This window comes from Eucyclogobius newberryi, unplaced genomic scaffold, assembly GCF_026437365.1.
Source record: "Eucyclogobius newberryi isolate DKJ021-1_F unplaced genomic scaffold, fEucNew1.0.hap1 SCAF_13, whole genome shotgun sequence".
NCBI classification, from domain to species: Eukaryota; Metazoa; Chordata; class Actinopteri; order Gobiiformes; family Gobiidae; genus Eucyclogobius; species Eucyclogobius newberryi.
In genome coordinates, this window is record NW_027315757.1 from 30,690,816 (window position 1) to 30,703,662 (window position 12,847).

Sequence of the window (12,847 nt, forward strand, 5' to 3'; positions counted from 1 at the left end):
AATGCCTCTCATAATGCCCTCATAATGCCTCTCATAATGCCTCTCATAATGCCCTCATAATGCCCTCATAATGCCCTCATAATGCCTCTCATAATGCCCTCATAATGCCTCTCATAATGCCTCTCATAATGCCCTCATAATGCCTCTCATAATGCCCTCATAATGCCCTCATAATGCCCTCATATTGCCCTCATATTGCCCTCATAATGCCCTCATAATGCCCTCATAATGCCCTCATATTGCCCTCATAATACCCTCATAATGCCCTCATAATGCCCTCATAATGCCCTCATAATGCCCTCATAATGCCTCTCATAATGCCCTCATAATGCCTCTCATAATGCCCTCATAATGCCCTCATATTGCCCTCATATTGCCCTCATAATGCCCTCATAATGCCCTCATAATGCCCTCATATTGCCCTCATAATGCCCTCATAATGCCCTCATAATGCCCTCATAATGCCCTCATAATGCCTCTCATAATGCCCTCATAATGCCCTCATATTGCCCTCATAATGCCTCTCATAATGCCCTCATAATGCCCTCATAATGCCCTCATAATGCCTCTCATAATGCCCTCATAATGCCCTCATAATGCCTCTCATAATGCCCTCATAATGCCTCTCATAATGCCCTCATAATGCCTCTCATAATGCCCTCATAATGCCTCTCATAATGCCTCTCATAATGCCCTCATAATGCCCTCATAATGCCTCTCATAATGCCCTCATAATGCCCTCATAATGCCTCTCATAATGCCCTCATAATGCCTCTCATAATGCCTCTCATAATGCCTCTCATAATTCCCTCATAATGCCTCTCATAATGCCCTCATAATGCCCTCATAATGCCCTCATAATGCCTCTCATAATGCCCTCATAATGCCCTCATAATGCCTCTCATAATGCCCTCATAATGCCTCTCATAATGCCCTCATAATGCCTCTCATAATGCCCTCATAATGCCTCTCATAATGCCTCTCATAATGCCTCTCATAATGCCTCTCATAATGCCCTCATAATGCCTCTCATAATGCCCTCATAATGCCTCTCATAATGCCCTCATAATGCCTCTCATAATGCCCTCATAATTCCTCTCATAATGCCCTCATAATGCCTCTCATAATGCCCTCACAATGCCCTCATAATGCCCTCATAATGCCTCTCATAATGCCTCTCATAATGCCCTCATAATGCCTCTCATAATGCCCTCATAATGCCTCTCATAATGCCTCTCATAATGCCCTCATAATGCCCTCATAATGCCCTCATAATGCCTCTCATAATGCCCTCATAATGCCTCTCATAATGCCCTCATAATGCCTCTCATAATGCCCTCACAATACCCTCATAATTTCTCTCATAATGCCCTCATAATGCCTCTCATAATGCCCTCATAATGCCTCTCATAATGCCCTCATAATGCCTCTCATAATGCCCTCATAATGCCTCTCATAATGCCTCTCATAATGCCTCTCATAATGCCTCTCATAATGCCTCTCATAATGCCTCTCATAATGCCCTCATAATGCCTCTCATAATGCCCTCATAATGCCTCTCATAATGCCCTCATAATGCCTCTCATAATGCCCTCATAATGCCTCTCATAATGCCCTCATAATGCCCTCATAATGCCTCTCATAATGCCCTCATAATGCCCTCATAATGCCCTCATAATGGCTCTCATAATGCCCTCATAATGCCTCTCATAATGCCCTCATAATGCCCTGATAATGCCCTCATAATGCCTCTCATAATGCCCTCACAATGCCTCTCATAATGCCCCCATAATGCCTCTCATAATGCCCTCATAATGCCTCTCATAATGCCCTCATAATGCCTCTCATAATGCCCTCATAATGCCTCTCATAATGCCCTCATAATGCCTCTCATAATGCCCTCACAATGCCCTCATAATGCCCTCATAATGCCTCTCATAATGCCCTCATAATGCCTCTCATAATGCCCTCACAATGCCCTCATAATGCCCTCATAATGCCTCTCATAATGCCCTCATAATGCCTCTCATAATGCCCTCATAATGCCTCTCATAATGCCCTCATAATGCCTCTCATAATGCCCTCATAATGCCTCTCATAATGCCCTCATAATGCCCTCATAATGCCCTCATAATGCCTCTCATAATGCCCTCATAATGCCCTCATAATGCCCTCATAATGCCTCTCATAATGCCCTCATAATGCCTCTCATAATGCCCTCATAATGCCTCTCATAATGCCCTCACAATGCCCTCATAATGCCCTCATAATGCCTCTCATAATGCCCTCATAATGCCTCTCATAATGCCCTCATAATGCCTCTCATAATGCCCTCATAATGCCTCTCATAATGCCCTCATAATGCCTCTCATAATGCCCTCATAATGCCCTCATAATGCCCTCATAATGCCTCTCATAATGCCCTCATAATGCCCTCATAATGCCCTCATAATGCCTCTCATAATGCCCTCATAATGCCTCTCATAATGCCCTCATAATGCCTCTCATAATGCCCTCATAATGCCCTCATAATGCCCTCATAATGCCTCTCATAATGCCCTCACAATGCCTCTCATAATGCCCCCATAATGCCTCTCATAATGCCCTCATAATGCCTCTCATAATGCCCTCATAATGCCTCTCATAATGCCCTCATAATGCCTCTCATAATGCCCTCATAATGCCTCTCATAATGCCCTCACAATGCCCTCATAATGCCCTCATAATGCCTCTCATAATGCCCTCATAATGCCTCTCATAATGCCCTCACAATGCCCTCACAATGCCCTCATAATGCCTCTCATAATGCCCTCATAATGCCTCTCATAATGCCCTCATAATGCCTCTCATAATGCCCTCACAATGCCCTCATAATGCCCTCATAATGCCCTCATAATGCCCTCACAATGCCTCTCATAATGCCTCTCATAATGCCCTCACAATGCCCTCATAATGCCCTCATAATGCCCTCATAATGCCCTCATAATGCCCTCATAATGCCCTCACAATGCCTCTCATAATGCCCTCATAATGCCTCTCATAATGCCCTCACAATGCCCTCATAATGCCCTCATAATGCCCTCATAATGCCCTCATAATGCCCTCATAATGCCTCTCATAATGCCCTCATAATGCCCTCATAATGCCCTCATAATGCCTCTCATAATGCCCTCATAATGCCTCTCATAATGCCCTCATAATGCCTCTCATAATGCCCTCATAATGCCCTCATAATGCCCTCATAATGCCTCTCATAATGCCCTCACAATGCCTCTCATAATGCCCCCATAATGCCTCTCATAATGCCCTCATAATGCCTCTCATAATGCCCTCATAATGCCTCTCATAATGCCCTCATAATGCCTCTCATAATGCCCTCATAATGCCTCTCATAATGCCCTCACAATGCCCTCATAATGCCCTCATAATGCCTCTCATAATGCCCTCATAATGCCCTCACAATGCCCTCATAATGCCCTCATAATGCCCTCATAATGCCTCTCATAATGCCCTCATAATGCCTCTCATAATGCCCTCATAATGCCTCTCATAATGCCCTCACAATGCCCTCATAATGCCCTCATAATGCCCTCATAATGCCCTCACAATGCCTCTCATAATGCCTCTCATAATGCCCTCACAATGCCCTCATAATGCCCTCATAATGCCCTCATAATGCCCTCATAATGCCCTCATAATGCCCTCATAATGCCCTCATAATGCCCTCATAATGCCCTCACAATGCCCTCATAATGCCCTCATAATGCCCTCATAATGCCCTCACAATGCCTCTCCCACAGCGGGTGCTCATGGGCTCAATCAGTGTTAAAGTGGGTGCAGGTGCAGGTGCAGGTGCACTACTTTAAACAGCGCCCGGGCCACGCACGCGCGCACGCACGCACTTTTGCCTCTGCGCGTTTTCTCTCTGAAGTTGACTATTTTAATGTTATCTATGGGGACTTGGTGTTTTGTGGCTCTTTTGGGCGCGTTGTTGACTGTACTTAACGCTGTTCCACCGTCAAAACAGAAAGAATCAGTTCCGAGGCCTGAGCCTTCAGGCCAGCGAGAGGCGTCTGCAGAGGAGCGGGCGCAGATCAACACTGTGGCCGTGAGCTGCCACCCGGACTCACTGGAGATCGTGATTCAGGCTGACCTGTTCCGAGTGGGCGTCTCAGTGAAGCCCAGTGATGTACGACTGGGAGTGGAGAAGAATGAACACTGCAAAGCAATTTTGTCTACAAATGATGAATACACAATTACTGCTGGACTGTTGGACTGTGGCACCAAACACTGGGTAAAAGAGCCTTCAGCCTGGAAAGATGGCATTAGTTTTGTTTTTTCATCCAAAACCCAAATCCTGACTTTGTGTTTGACCTTACTGTATGCAGATGACTGAAGAGTACCTGGTCTACACAAACCTGCTCATCTACTCTCCTGATTCCTCAGTTGGTAGTGTGATCCGGATGGAGGAAGCGGTCATTCCAATTGAGTGCCACTATGAAAGGTTTCTCACTTCAAAATGAGAGATTCCCAATACAATTTGAACAAACACTATTGATCCACAAGAGAAATGAATCAACAGCAGCTCACAAATGACACTAACTCTTTTGTTTTCAGAAAATACAGTCTGACCAGCCCTGCTCTCTTGCCTACTTGGATTCATTTTGTGTCCACAATGACTGCTATAGACAAGTTGGATTTTGCATTGAATATTAAGACGCGTAAGTGTAGATCAAATTGTCCCCATTAGAATTTGTCTTTGATACTTATGGCTGTTTTGTGCAGCTGACTGGCTCTACAAAAGGAGCTCAAATGTGTTTTACCTTGGAGAGCCCGTAAATATTGAGGCTTCAGTCAGACCTGGACACCACACGGGCCTCAGGGTGTTTCTGAGCTCTTGTGTAGCCACCATCACCCCAGACGAGCACTCCTCGCCCAGATATGTGTTCATTGAAGACGGGTAAGCAATCGAACCAAGAAGTTTGGTTCTAAAAGACAAATTTAACGAACCTCAATGTGGCACATCCTCTCTCAGGTGCCTGCATGACTCTCAAGTTCCTAATTCAAGGTCCCAGTTTTTGTCAAGAGTCCAAGATGACAAGCTTTATCTAGTTTTAGATGCTTTTAAGTTTCAGAATGAGAACAGGGGAGAGGTGAGTTTAAAGAACCTTCAGTCATAATAAAAAATGGACCCAAAATAATGTAATTGTTGCTTTGGCAGCTGTACATCACATGTCAGATGAGAGCTGTACCAGTGAATGATGCAGATTCACCAAATAAAGCATGCACATTTATTAATGGAAGGTAAGTATTGATGTTGATTGATGATTATGACATAGTTTCCATTGTGTCTGAAATGCACAACGGGCACTCTACTGGTTAAGTAGAGCTTTTATGACGGGAATGTGAGGTATGACATGGTGACATATAATATGGTGTTTTCTCTAAGGAAAAGGTGCATATATGAGGTTTTTAATTATGTTTAAGTGCTCCATTTAATTTTTAGGTGGCGTTCAGCTGATTCTAATGACTACTTGTGTGGTTATTGTCAAACCCAAAATGAAGAGGGCCACATCCCAGACAAACTGAGCATTCCGTTCAGTCCTCGAGGGTTTGGAAGGGCAGCGAAACCTGAAACCTTCTGGAAAAGTGGACTGAAGACTAATCAAGGCAGGTCTTTTTTTTTAATTTTTTTTTTATAAATTGGGTGAATGTGACCACTAGATGTCAGTCAAACCAATGTTGGTCTTTCAGAAGGGAGCAAGGAGGCCACAGTTGGTCCACTTGTGGTTCTCCCAGTTGAGATGAAAACTGAGCTGAATTTAAATCGACCCATGTATGGAAGCAACTGGCGAAGTGGATTACCCCAAAATACAGGTGATTTGAACTATGAAATATACGAACATTATTCAAGAGTTAAATGGAAATGAAATGGACTAAACTAAGGTGGAATTTAGTATAGCCTTTTTGTGACTATTTTAATGTGAATTATTCTTAGTCGAAAAGGAGTTGCTTCCTGATGTGTCGTCCAGCTCAGAGGAGGATGCGGCGAACGAGCCTGAGGAGGATGCGGCGAACGAGCCTGAGGAGGATGCGGCGAACAAGCCTGAGGAGGATGCGGAGAACGAGCCTGAGGAGGATGCGGAGAACGAGCCTGAGGAGGATGCGGAGAACGAGCCTGAGGAGGACTTGTCTCTCCATTTGAATGACAACGATACAGGTAAACAAGAAAAGATTGTTCTGTGGTTTTATTGAACTTAGAGTTTTTCCACAGAGGATGAAGATGATGATCATAACGATGAAACTTTGGAGGAAAATGGAGAAACTGGCTTTGTGTTCAGTGACAAAAAGGACTCTCAATTCAAAGTCAAGGAAATCCTAGAAAATGAAACTACAGCCAGCCCCAGTGAAATCAGCACAACTCTACTGCCAAATATTGATATAACTGCCTCACTTAATGAGACAAACTCTAACTTTTCAGTTTCAGCAGAACCAAAAAGATAATAAACACTCATTGATAAAATGTTTCTCGTATTCTTTATTTCTATAGATCACTCATGAACATATACAGGTGCTACTTCTGAAAGTTGCCACACCTTTTGTGTACCATTTTGGAAATGTATACATTTGTGTATATATATTTTTTTTTAACCAGTTTTTTTTTTTTTTAATGTTAAAATATAACTAATTTCTAGGTACAAAAGGAGTTTGTCATATTGCAGGTTGAAGTTTAAAGAATGCAGGTACCACCGGTCATTCTCAGGATCAGAAAACGTTTATTGCCATTGCAAATGAACAGAATTCACAGACACTTGCTTTGGTGATTTGTGGTAAAATAGAACTAACAATGAGAAACCAACCTATATAAAGTCAAAGAATTTAAATCTGCTTTAAACCTTTCCTTCAGATTGCATACAATGCAGATGACACCTAAGCAGCCCTTAGTACCACACAGTCTGCTTGTTTGTTGGAATGGATCACTAATATTGGTTTACAGGTTGAACCCCTGTATGGAAAGTAGATGCATTTAACTGAAGATGTGTTTTCTGACATGGCAGGATGATGAGACTAATATGACAATTATATTATGGTCATATTCTGCTGCACAATGTCAACCGTAGTTCCTCAAAAGACTAATCAAAAGATGTCAAAGTAAAATTAGATATAGGCCAGTTACACTATGCAGATTTACGTCTCACTGACTGCAGATGATTGAGGGCCTCTGTATTCACTCGGGCATGACAGATGTCCGCACATCTTTCTAGAGATGAGTAAATATGGAAACTATCTTCAGGTCTTTCCCATCCAAACATCAGATCCTGACTAAAACCCAGAAGTAAGTCAATGCTTTCATGATGTCAAAAAAAAATATTTTATAATGGTAACTAAAAGCATTTTTCCTGCACTATGCAAGTTAGCTATAAACACAGTATTTAAGCAGACCTATTAGTGCTCCAATTTGCCTACTGTAGTCTTATTCACCGTTGTTACACGAGATTATTGAATTGTAAACATTGAGAGGAACCAATGTACGTTTACATTTTTAGCCGGTAACTTTAGCGTGAACACAGGTAGCTGCGCATGCGCGATGTCTCCTAGTCTTCCCATATACTTGACTGAAACAAACAGAGATACAAATTCGAAGAAATATTTTGTGTTTGCATTAATCTCTGCAGAATCATGTTTTCATCACAAACCTCGTCCTTCGTCCAGGATTCAATCGATGTGGAAGAAAGAGACGATTTTGACAGTGAAGACATCTCAGGATACAGTCAAAAAATCCAGCTAAACTGCTATTATGTCATCTACCTATATCAGGGCACAAGGTACTGTATCTGACAGCGCGAGTGTGTTCAACTATAGAGGTGCAATGTAGGCCTTTTTATTTCCTTAAAGCTGCACTAGTACGAGACATTTCTGATGGACAGTTCGCTGTAACAATAACACCTCCATGAATGTTCCACAGTGTGGCATTTATCACTCTTACATTTATTCATCTTTTTATTTCTCAAAAATACCTTGAAACTCGTGCATTCTTACTATTAGCTTCTCTCAGACTCCGCAGATCTGACATGTAACCTGGCCTGGTGGCATTACCCACTTGTCTCACATGGAGATCGATACATTTAATGCCATAAAGTGGAACATCCCAGGCAAAGCAGTAACATCTGTATTTAGACAAGACGGTGGCAGGTTCTCCACCTGAAAAGTTACACAATGCAAAGGGGTTATTCTTGACCAATAATCTTCACCCTTAATTTAACACACTTTTACCTGAAACTGGATGATTTAAATGTTCTTTAACTATACTTAAACACACATTTTTCCGAGAGCTGGGCAGTATTGTTAAACATTTTGTGATTTTTTTTTTTCTCCAAGAATGTGCCTAAAATGTTCCTGTTTAAGCTTGTCTTGCATACAATGTGAATGGAGGCAGAACTATCACTTTATATCTATGTTTGAGAGATTACAGTAGATGTTTATTAGCTTTATTTATAGTTTAAGTCCAGGCTATAAACTGTTCTGTTTAGCAGTAGGATTTTAACTGCAGTTTACTTCAACACATTTCAATGTAACTATTTATGCTCTTATTTTTGTCTTGGGATTTACATTGTGTTGTGATTTTAATTTGTTTTTATGATTGTAAAGAACACTACTTTTGTATGAACTGTGCTCTACAAATTGGTTGATTGATTGATAGTCGACATACTTGATAATCGGAATTGTGTACATCTCCAAAACAATTGTGATATTATCCCTTTTTTGATCATTTATATACATATCTCACTTCGACTTTCCTGTTATCTACATTGGGAATAACTGTTAATGTTATATTTTGTTATTATAATCAGGTTAATGTTTGGCTAATGCTGAACCTGCCGAGAACTTTTAAGTCTCATCAAAAACAGGGGATGAGTAAACTGTGAATTGTCTTAGATCTGAGACTTCTGGGGAAAATGTGGCATGGAGCCAGCGAAGAGCAGACTCTACAACAAGTCAGGATGACTTTAGGTAACAAGGCGTCGTTGCCATGCCTTCCACTGGCATGGTGGTCTTTCTCTTTGACTTTCACTGTCTTCATCCATGAACTGCAGTTGGAAATCAACAAGTCATCATGGAATTAGTATTTTATTTATGATTTTGTCCCTATTTTTCATTGCTCTGTGGCTGAACTATATACTATATTTCAGATCTTGCTTGCTGTGCTGTACACTCCTCTCTGTTCATGACTGTTTTGACTTGCAGTACTTTGCTGGTGGTCTTCTCATTGTGTGTTGTGATGAATGTGGCTTTCAGTCATAGGCCGTCATCTTTCTACATTGTCATGACTGATTTCATTATGCGCAGATCTGTGTTATTTTGTCCTAAGTCTCCTCTCCTCTGTAGTTTGACACTCATCGACAGTAGCCTGCCAGTAGAGGCTGAACCAGAGCTGAGAACCTACATTTCAAGGAGGCTGAGCAAAGGAGCACTGCTTGGAGGGATGGGAAACATTGCCACAGTAGAGCTCAGGTAATTACGTACATTGTATAAATCAAATCATGTGTAAATGTATTGTATTATGGTTGTCAAATGATTTTTTTTAATGTATTTTTCTCCAGTATTCCTGAGCAGGCAGTGGGCTGCTACTGCTGTCTCTTGGAGCAGGAAATGTCTCCCGAACAGCCGGATTCCGATGGCAACGGATACGTCATCTGCTTTATGGGTGGCTCTGAGAAGGGGCTTAACTTATATCCTTACATTCACCAGCAGTAATTTTGGCTTCATGCTAGAACTGCATGTGTCAACCATCAATATGCAATAACTACAAACCCTTTTTAATCTTTACACAAACAAGCCATATCTAATTCCTTCACTATATCAACATTTCGATTAGAGCTGGACAAATATGTGCAGGGGCTACACAGCAGTCTGCAAACCCCAGAGGTAAGCGAAATAAAGCTCTTCATAAAACCCGTATGTTCTAGTTCACATCAAGTCTTGCTCTGCTTTTTGGCAGCTTCACAATCTTGAGACAGAGGTGCGACCCTATCTGAGCCGCTGGTACGAAGAGTCTGTGCTGCACATTCACCGGGTTGTGCTGCTGGTCCAGACTAACATAAGCTTCTTACTGCATGCAGTAGGTTGTTTTTTTCTTTCTCATACACCCATTTGATTTAGGTGAATATGCAAATGTTTTAGTAACTGTTGTTCAACCAGGCTTTGAGTCATACACCTGTAGAAGTAATCAATTCAGATGAGCGGACAAAGGCGGATGTGTCCAGGTGAGGAATACATGTAAACTTCACATTACTTTACTTTGCCTTGCCATTATGCTGTCAATAAACACGTATGTGCGCTTTATTAGGTTCATCAAAGCCGCCAGTTTACAGGGCTTATCCCAGCAGGACACTACAGCAGCGTCTTTATGTAAAGCCATGTCTGAGGACGTACACACAGATCTCATCATAGACTGTGCCACCAGCCCGCCCCCCATGAGCAACACAGGTAACTGCTTCTTTACGCGTCCAGAAAAACAAATACAAATGCCAGTCTAATAAATATTTTCCCCTCTTTTAGTCAGCAATCGTTTCTGTGACGACTGGATTCAGGCGTTTCTAAATGCGACAGAGCGCTGCAACCCTTTCCTGCTCCGACAAATTCTAGAAAACTTTAAATTAAAGGTACATGCATGCCCTAGTTATTGTGCTGTATTATAATGTTGCAATATTGCATTCATGACAGCAATGTATGTATCTTTTGTAGGATAGTTCTTAAATTAGGGAAAACAGTTAAGAAAAAATCAATAATAATGTAACACTTAATAAAACCATCTCGTAAAAAAAAACTTACAACTTACTTACAACAAATACTGATACTGTTTAAAAAGTGAGTTAATTTTCAGTTTTAGAATATAACGCAAAATAAAAGAACAAAAACGAGACAGAGAGAAACATCCCATTTGGTCCAAATTCTGTAAAATTTGTCCATTTGCTACATAAATGTATTTTTTCCGTTTTTAATAGCTGTGATAATGTTTAATATGGTTTGTACTATGATTGTTATTTAATTTGCACAAAAACAACCATTTTATTTGTTGATATTTGACACTACGTCTTTAATACGTCTGTGCTGCCACATTCAGGCCATCCAGGACATGAACAGCCTGAAGCGGTTTGTGCGACAGGCGGAGATGAGCCACTACGCGCTGTTCCGCTGCTGTCAGTTCCTGCAGAGCTGCGGGAACGGCGACGTGCTGCTGCAGAACGCCCGCGCCGAGCACAGCGACAGCACTGAGGCCTGCAGCATTATCGCCGTCCTGGAGGAGTTCATCAGAGACCAGGCCCAGGCTTAAAACCCTACAAGACCCAAAAGTAATCCATCCCCAAGTGGATACGTGAAGTCATTCTCTCCAATTCACAATTACCTACAAATACTGTCTTTACCACTTTGGTTTTGTGTTTTTTTGTGGAAAAATGTGTGCGTAATTGTTTGTAGATGTGCATGAAACAAGCTGAAGTGCTACAGCGTTTGGTCAGAGTGCGACAAAGTTTATTTTTACTGTACATTTACAGTTTATAACACTAGGCTTGTCAAGATTTTTTTTTCTTTTAAATGGCATTATACTGAAAATGTTTTGATTAAATTAATGAAAGGATTATAAACCCTTTTAGCCTTCTCCTAAAGGAAAAAAAATATCTGCTATAAATGTCATATATATCATTATTCTTCCCTTTTGTAGCTCAAACGTTACAAAAAATAAGGAAATGTACCGCCCTCTAGTGCAGATAAAATGCAGTTTATTCAATCAATTTATGTATTGTATAAAAATATGCCTAAATAACACATTAATATTGTGGACGATTAATTAATTCAACTCTTATTCTAGTCACTCTTGATGTCAGTCTTAACAAACGGCACAAATGAAATGTTGGCATTTTAAATAGCAGCTTTTGTTCTTTTCAGTTTTCTATAATACCAAATATTTGTCTGTGCTAAATGTGACTTAACTGACCCTCAAAAACCCGACGTGTGTGAAAAGACTTTTTGCATGTCTGTGTAAATATTGTCTTTTTTATTTAAATTTATAATTTAAGAGTTCTAGAGCACAACTCACTTTGATTCTCTTGCTTGGTACATCATCTGTCTTTACAAAAACACTACATGCATATAATCTGGCCCAGAAATGTGTTTTAATAAATAGATGATTATGAAGAATTATTTTTGTTTACACGTTTCATCCTCAACGTCTTAAACGGAACAAATGTACCTTCATTTTACCAAGTCTAGTGAAAATAAAAATGTGACTATAAGCTATTTAAAATAAGATGTATTTAATGATCACATGGCTGTCTGTCTCTTTATAATTAAACTATAACCTTTTCATTCCAGGCCAAAGTGAAGCAGCAATAAAAGGGTTGTAACGTGAACAAACGTGACATGTTAATGCAAACTGTGGTGTTCAGATTTCTGTGTATGGTTATAATGGATAGTGTTCTTTTGAAATAAAGAGTAGAACCAGTGAAATTGTTCAGTTTTAATTGTAAAAATGTGTTATGTGCAATACTTGACAAAATGGAGAAGAACAGACATAGTACAATACAAAATTCAATGCTTTCTGATTATATTTTCCAGTAGAGTTCATCCTCAGGGTCTGAAACCACAAAAGTAACAAAATGTTAATACATCACTACTAGAAAATGTTACACAGGTAAAAGTTTTAACAAATTACTTGAAGTAGAAGAATTTGCATCGCCAACAATGCCACTAAAGCCACTTTAAGTCATTCTAAATAGCAAAATATATTGAATAACGCATGCATACAATTTAAAATTAAAAATGTATTTATAAAATAAAAATGGGTCTT

General features: G+C 40.5%; 2 protein-coding genes across 3 annotated transcripts; both read left to right on the top strand.

Moving 5' to 3' along the window:
• Positions 1-3,897: 3,897 nt before the first annotated feature.
• LOC140358815 (zona pellucida sperm-binding protein 3-like) lies at positions 3,898-6,561 on the top strand. Its single transcript, XM_072443864.1, has 11 exons — positions 3,898-4,294; positions 4,389-4,504; positions 4,618-4,721; positions 4,786-4,960; positions 5,036-5,153; positions 5,222-5,304; positions 5,507-5,670; positions 5,755-5,877; positions 5,999-6,220; positions 6,275-6,406; positions 6,551-6,561. The coding sequence occupies exons 1-11, from the start codon at positions 3,944-3,946 to the stop codon at positions 6,559-6,561; spliced, it is 1,599 nt and encodes a 532-aa protein (XP_072299965.1). The 5' UTR covers positions 3,898-3,943.
• Positions 6,562-7,629: 1,068 nt separating this feature from the next.
• cunh17orf75 (chromosome unknown C17orf75 homolog) lies at positions 7,630-11,446 on the top strand. Of its 2 annotated transcripts, XM_072443448.1 has the most exons (10): positions 7,630-7,826; positions 8,938-9,012; positions 9,388-9,513; positions 9,603-9,731; positions 9,867-9,927; positions 10,001-10,120; positions 10,201-10,265; positions 10,349-10,488; positions 10,561-10,664; positions 11,126-11,446. In XM_072443448.1, the coding sequence occupies exons 1-10, from the start codon at positions 7,681-7,683 to the stop codon at positions 11,333-11,335; spliced, it is 1,176 nt and encodes a 391-aa protein (XP_072299549.1). In that variant the 5' UTR covers positions 7,630-7,680; the 3' UTR covers positions 11,336-11,446. The 2 variants fall into 2 exon arrangements, with proteins under 2 accessions (XP_072299549.1, XP_072299551.1); XM_072443450.1 differs by lacking the exon at positions 8,938-9,012.
• The last annotated feature ends 1,401 nt before the right edge of the window (positions 11,447-12,847 follow it).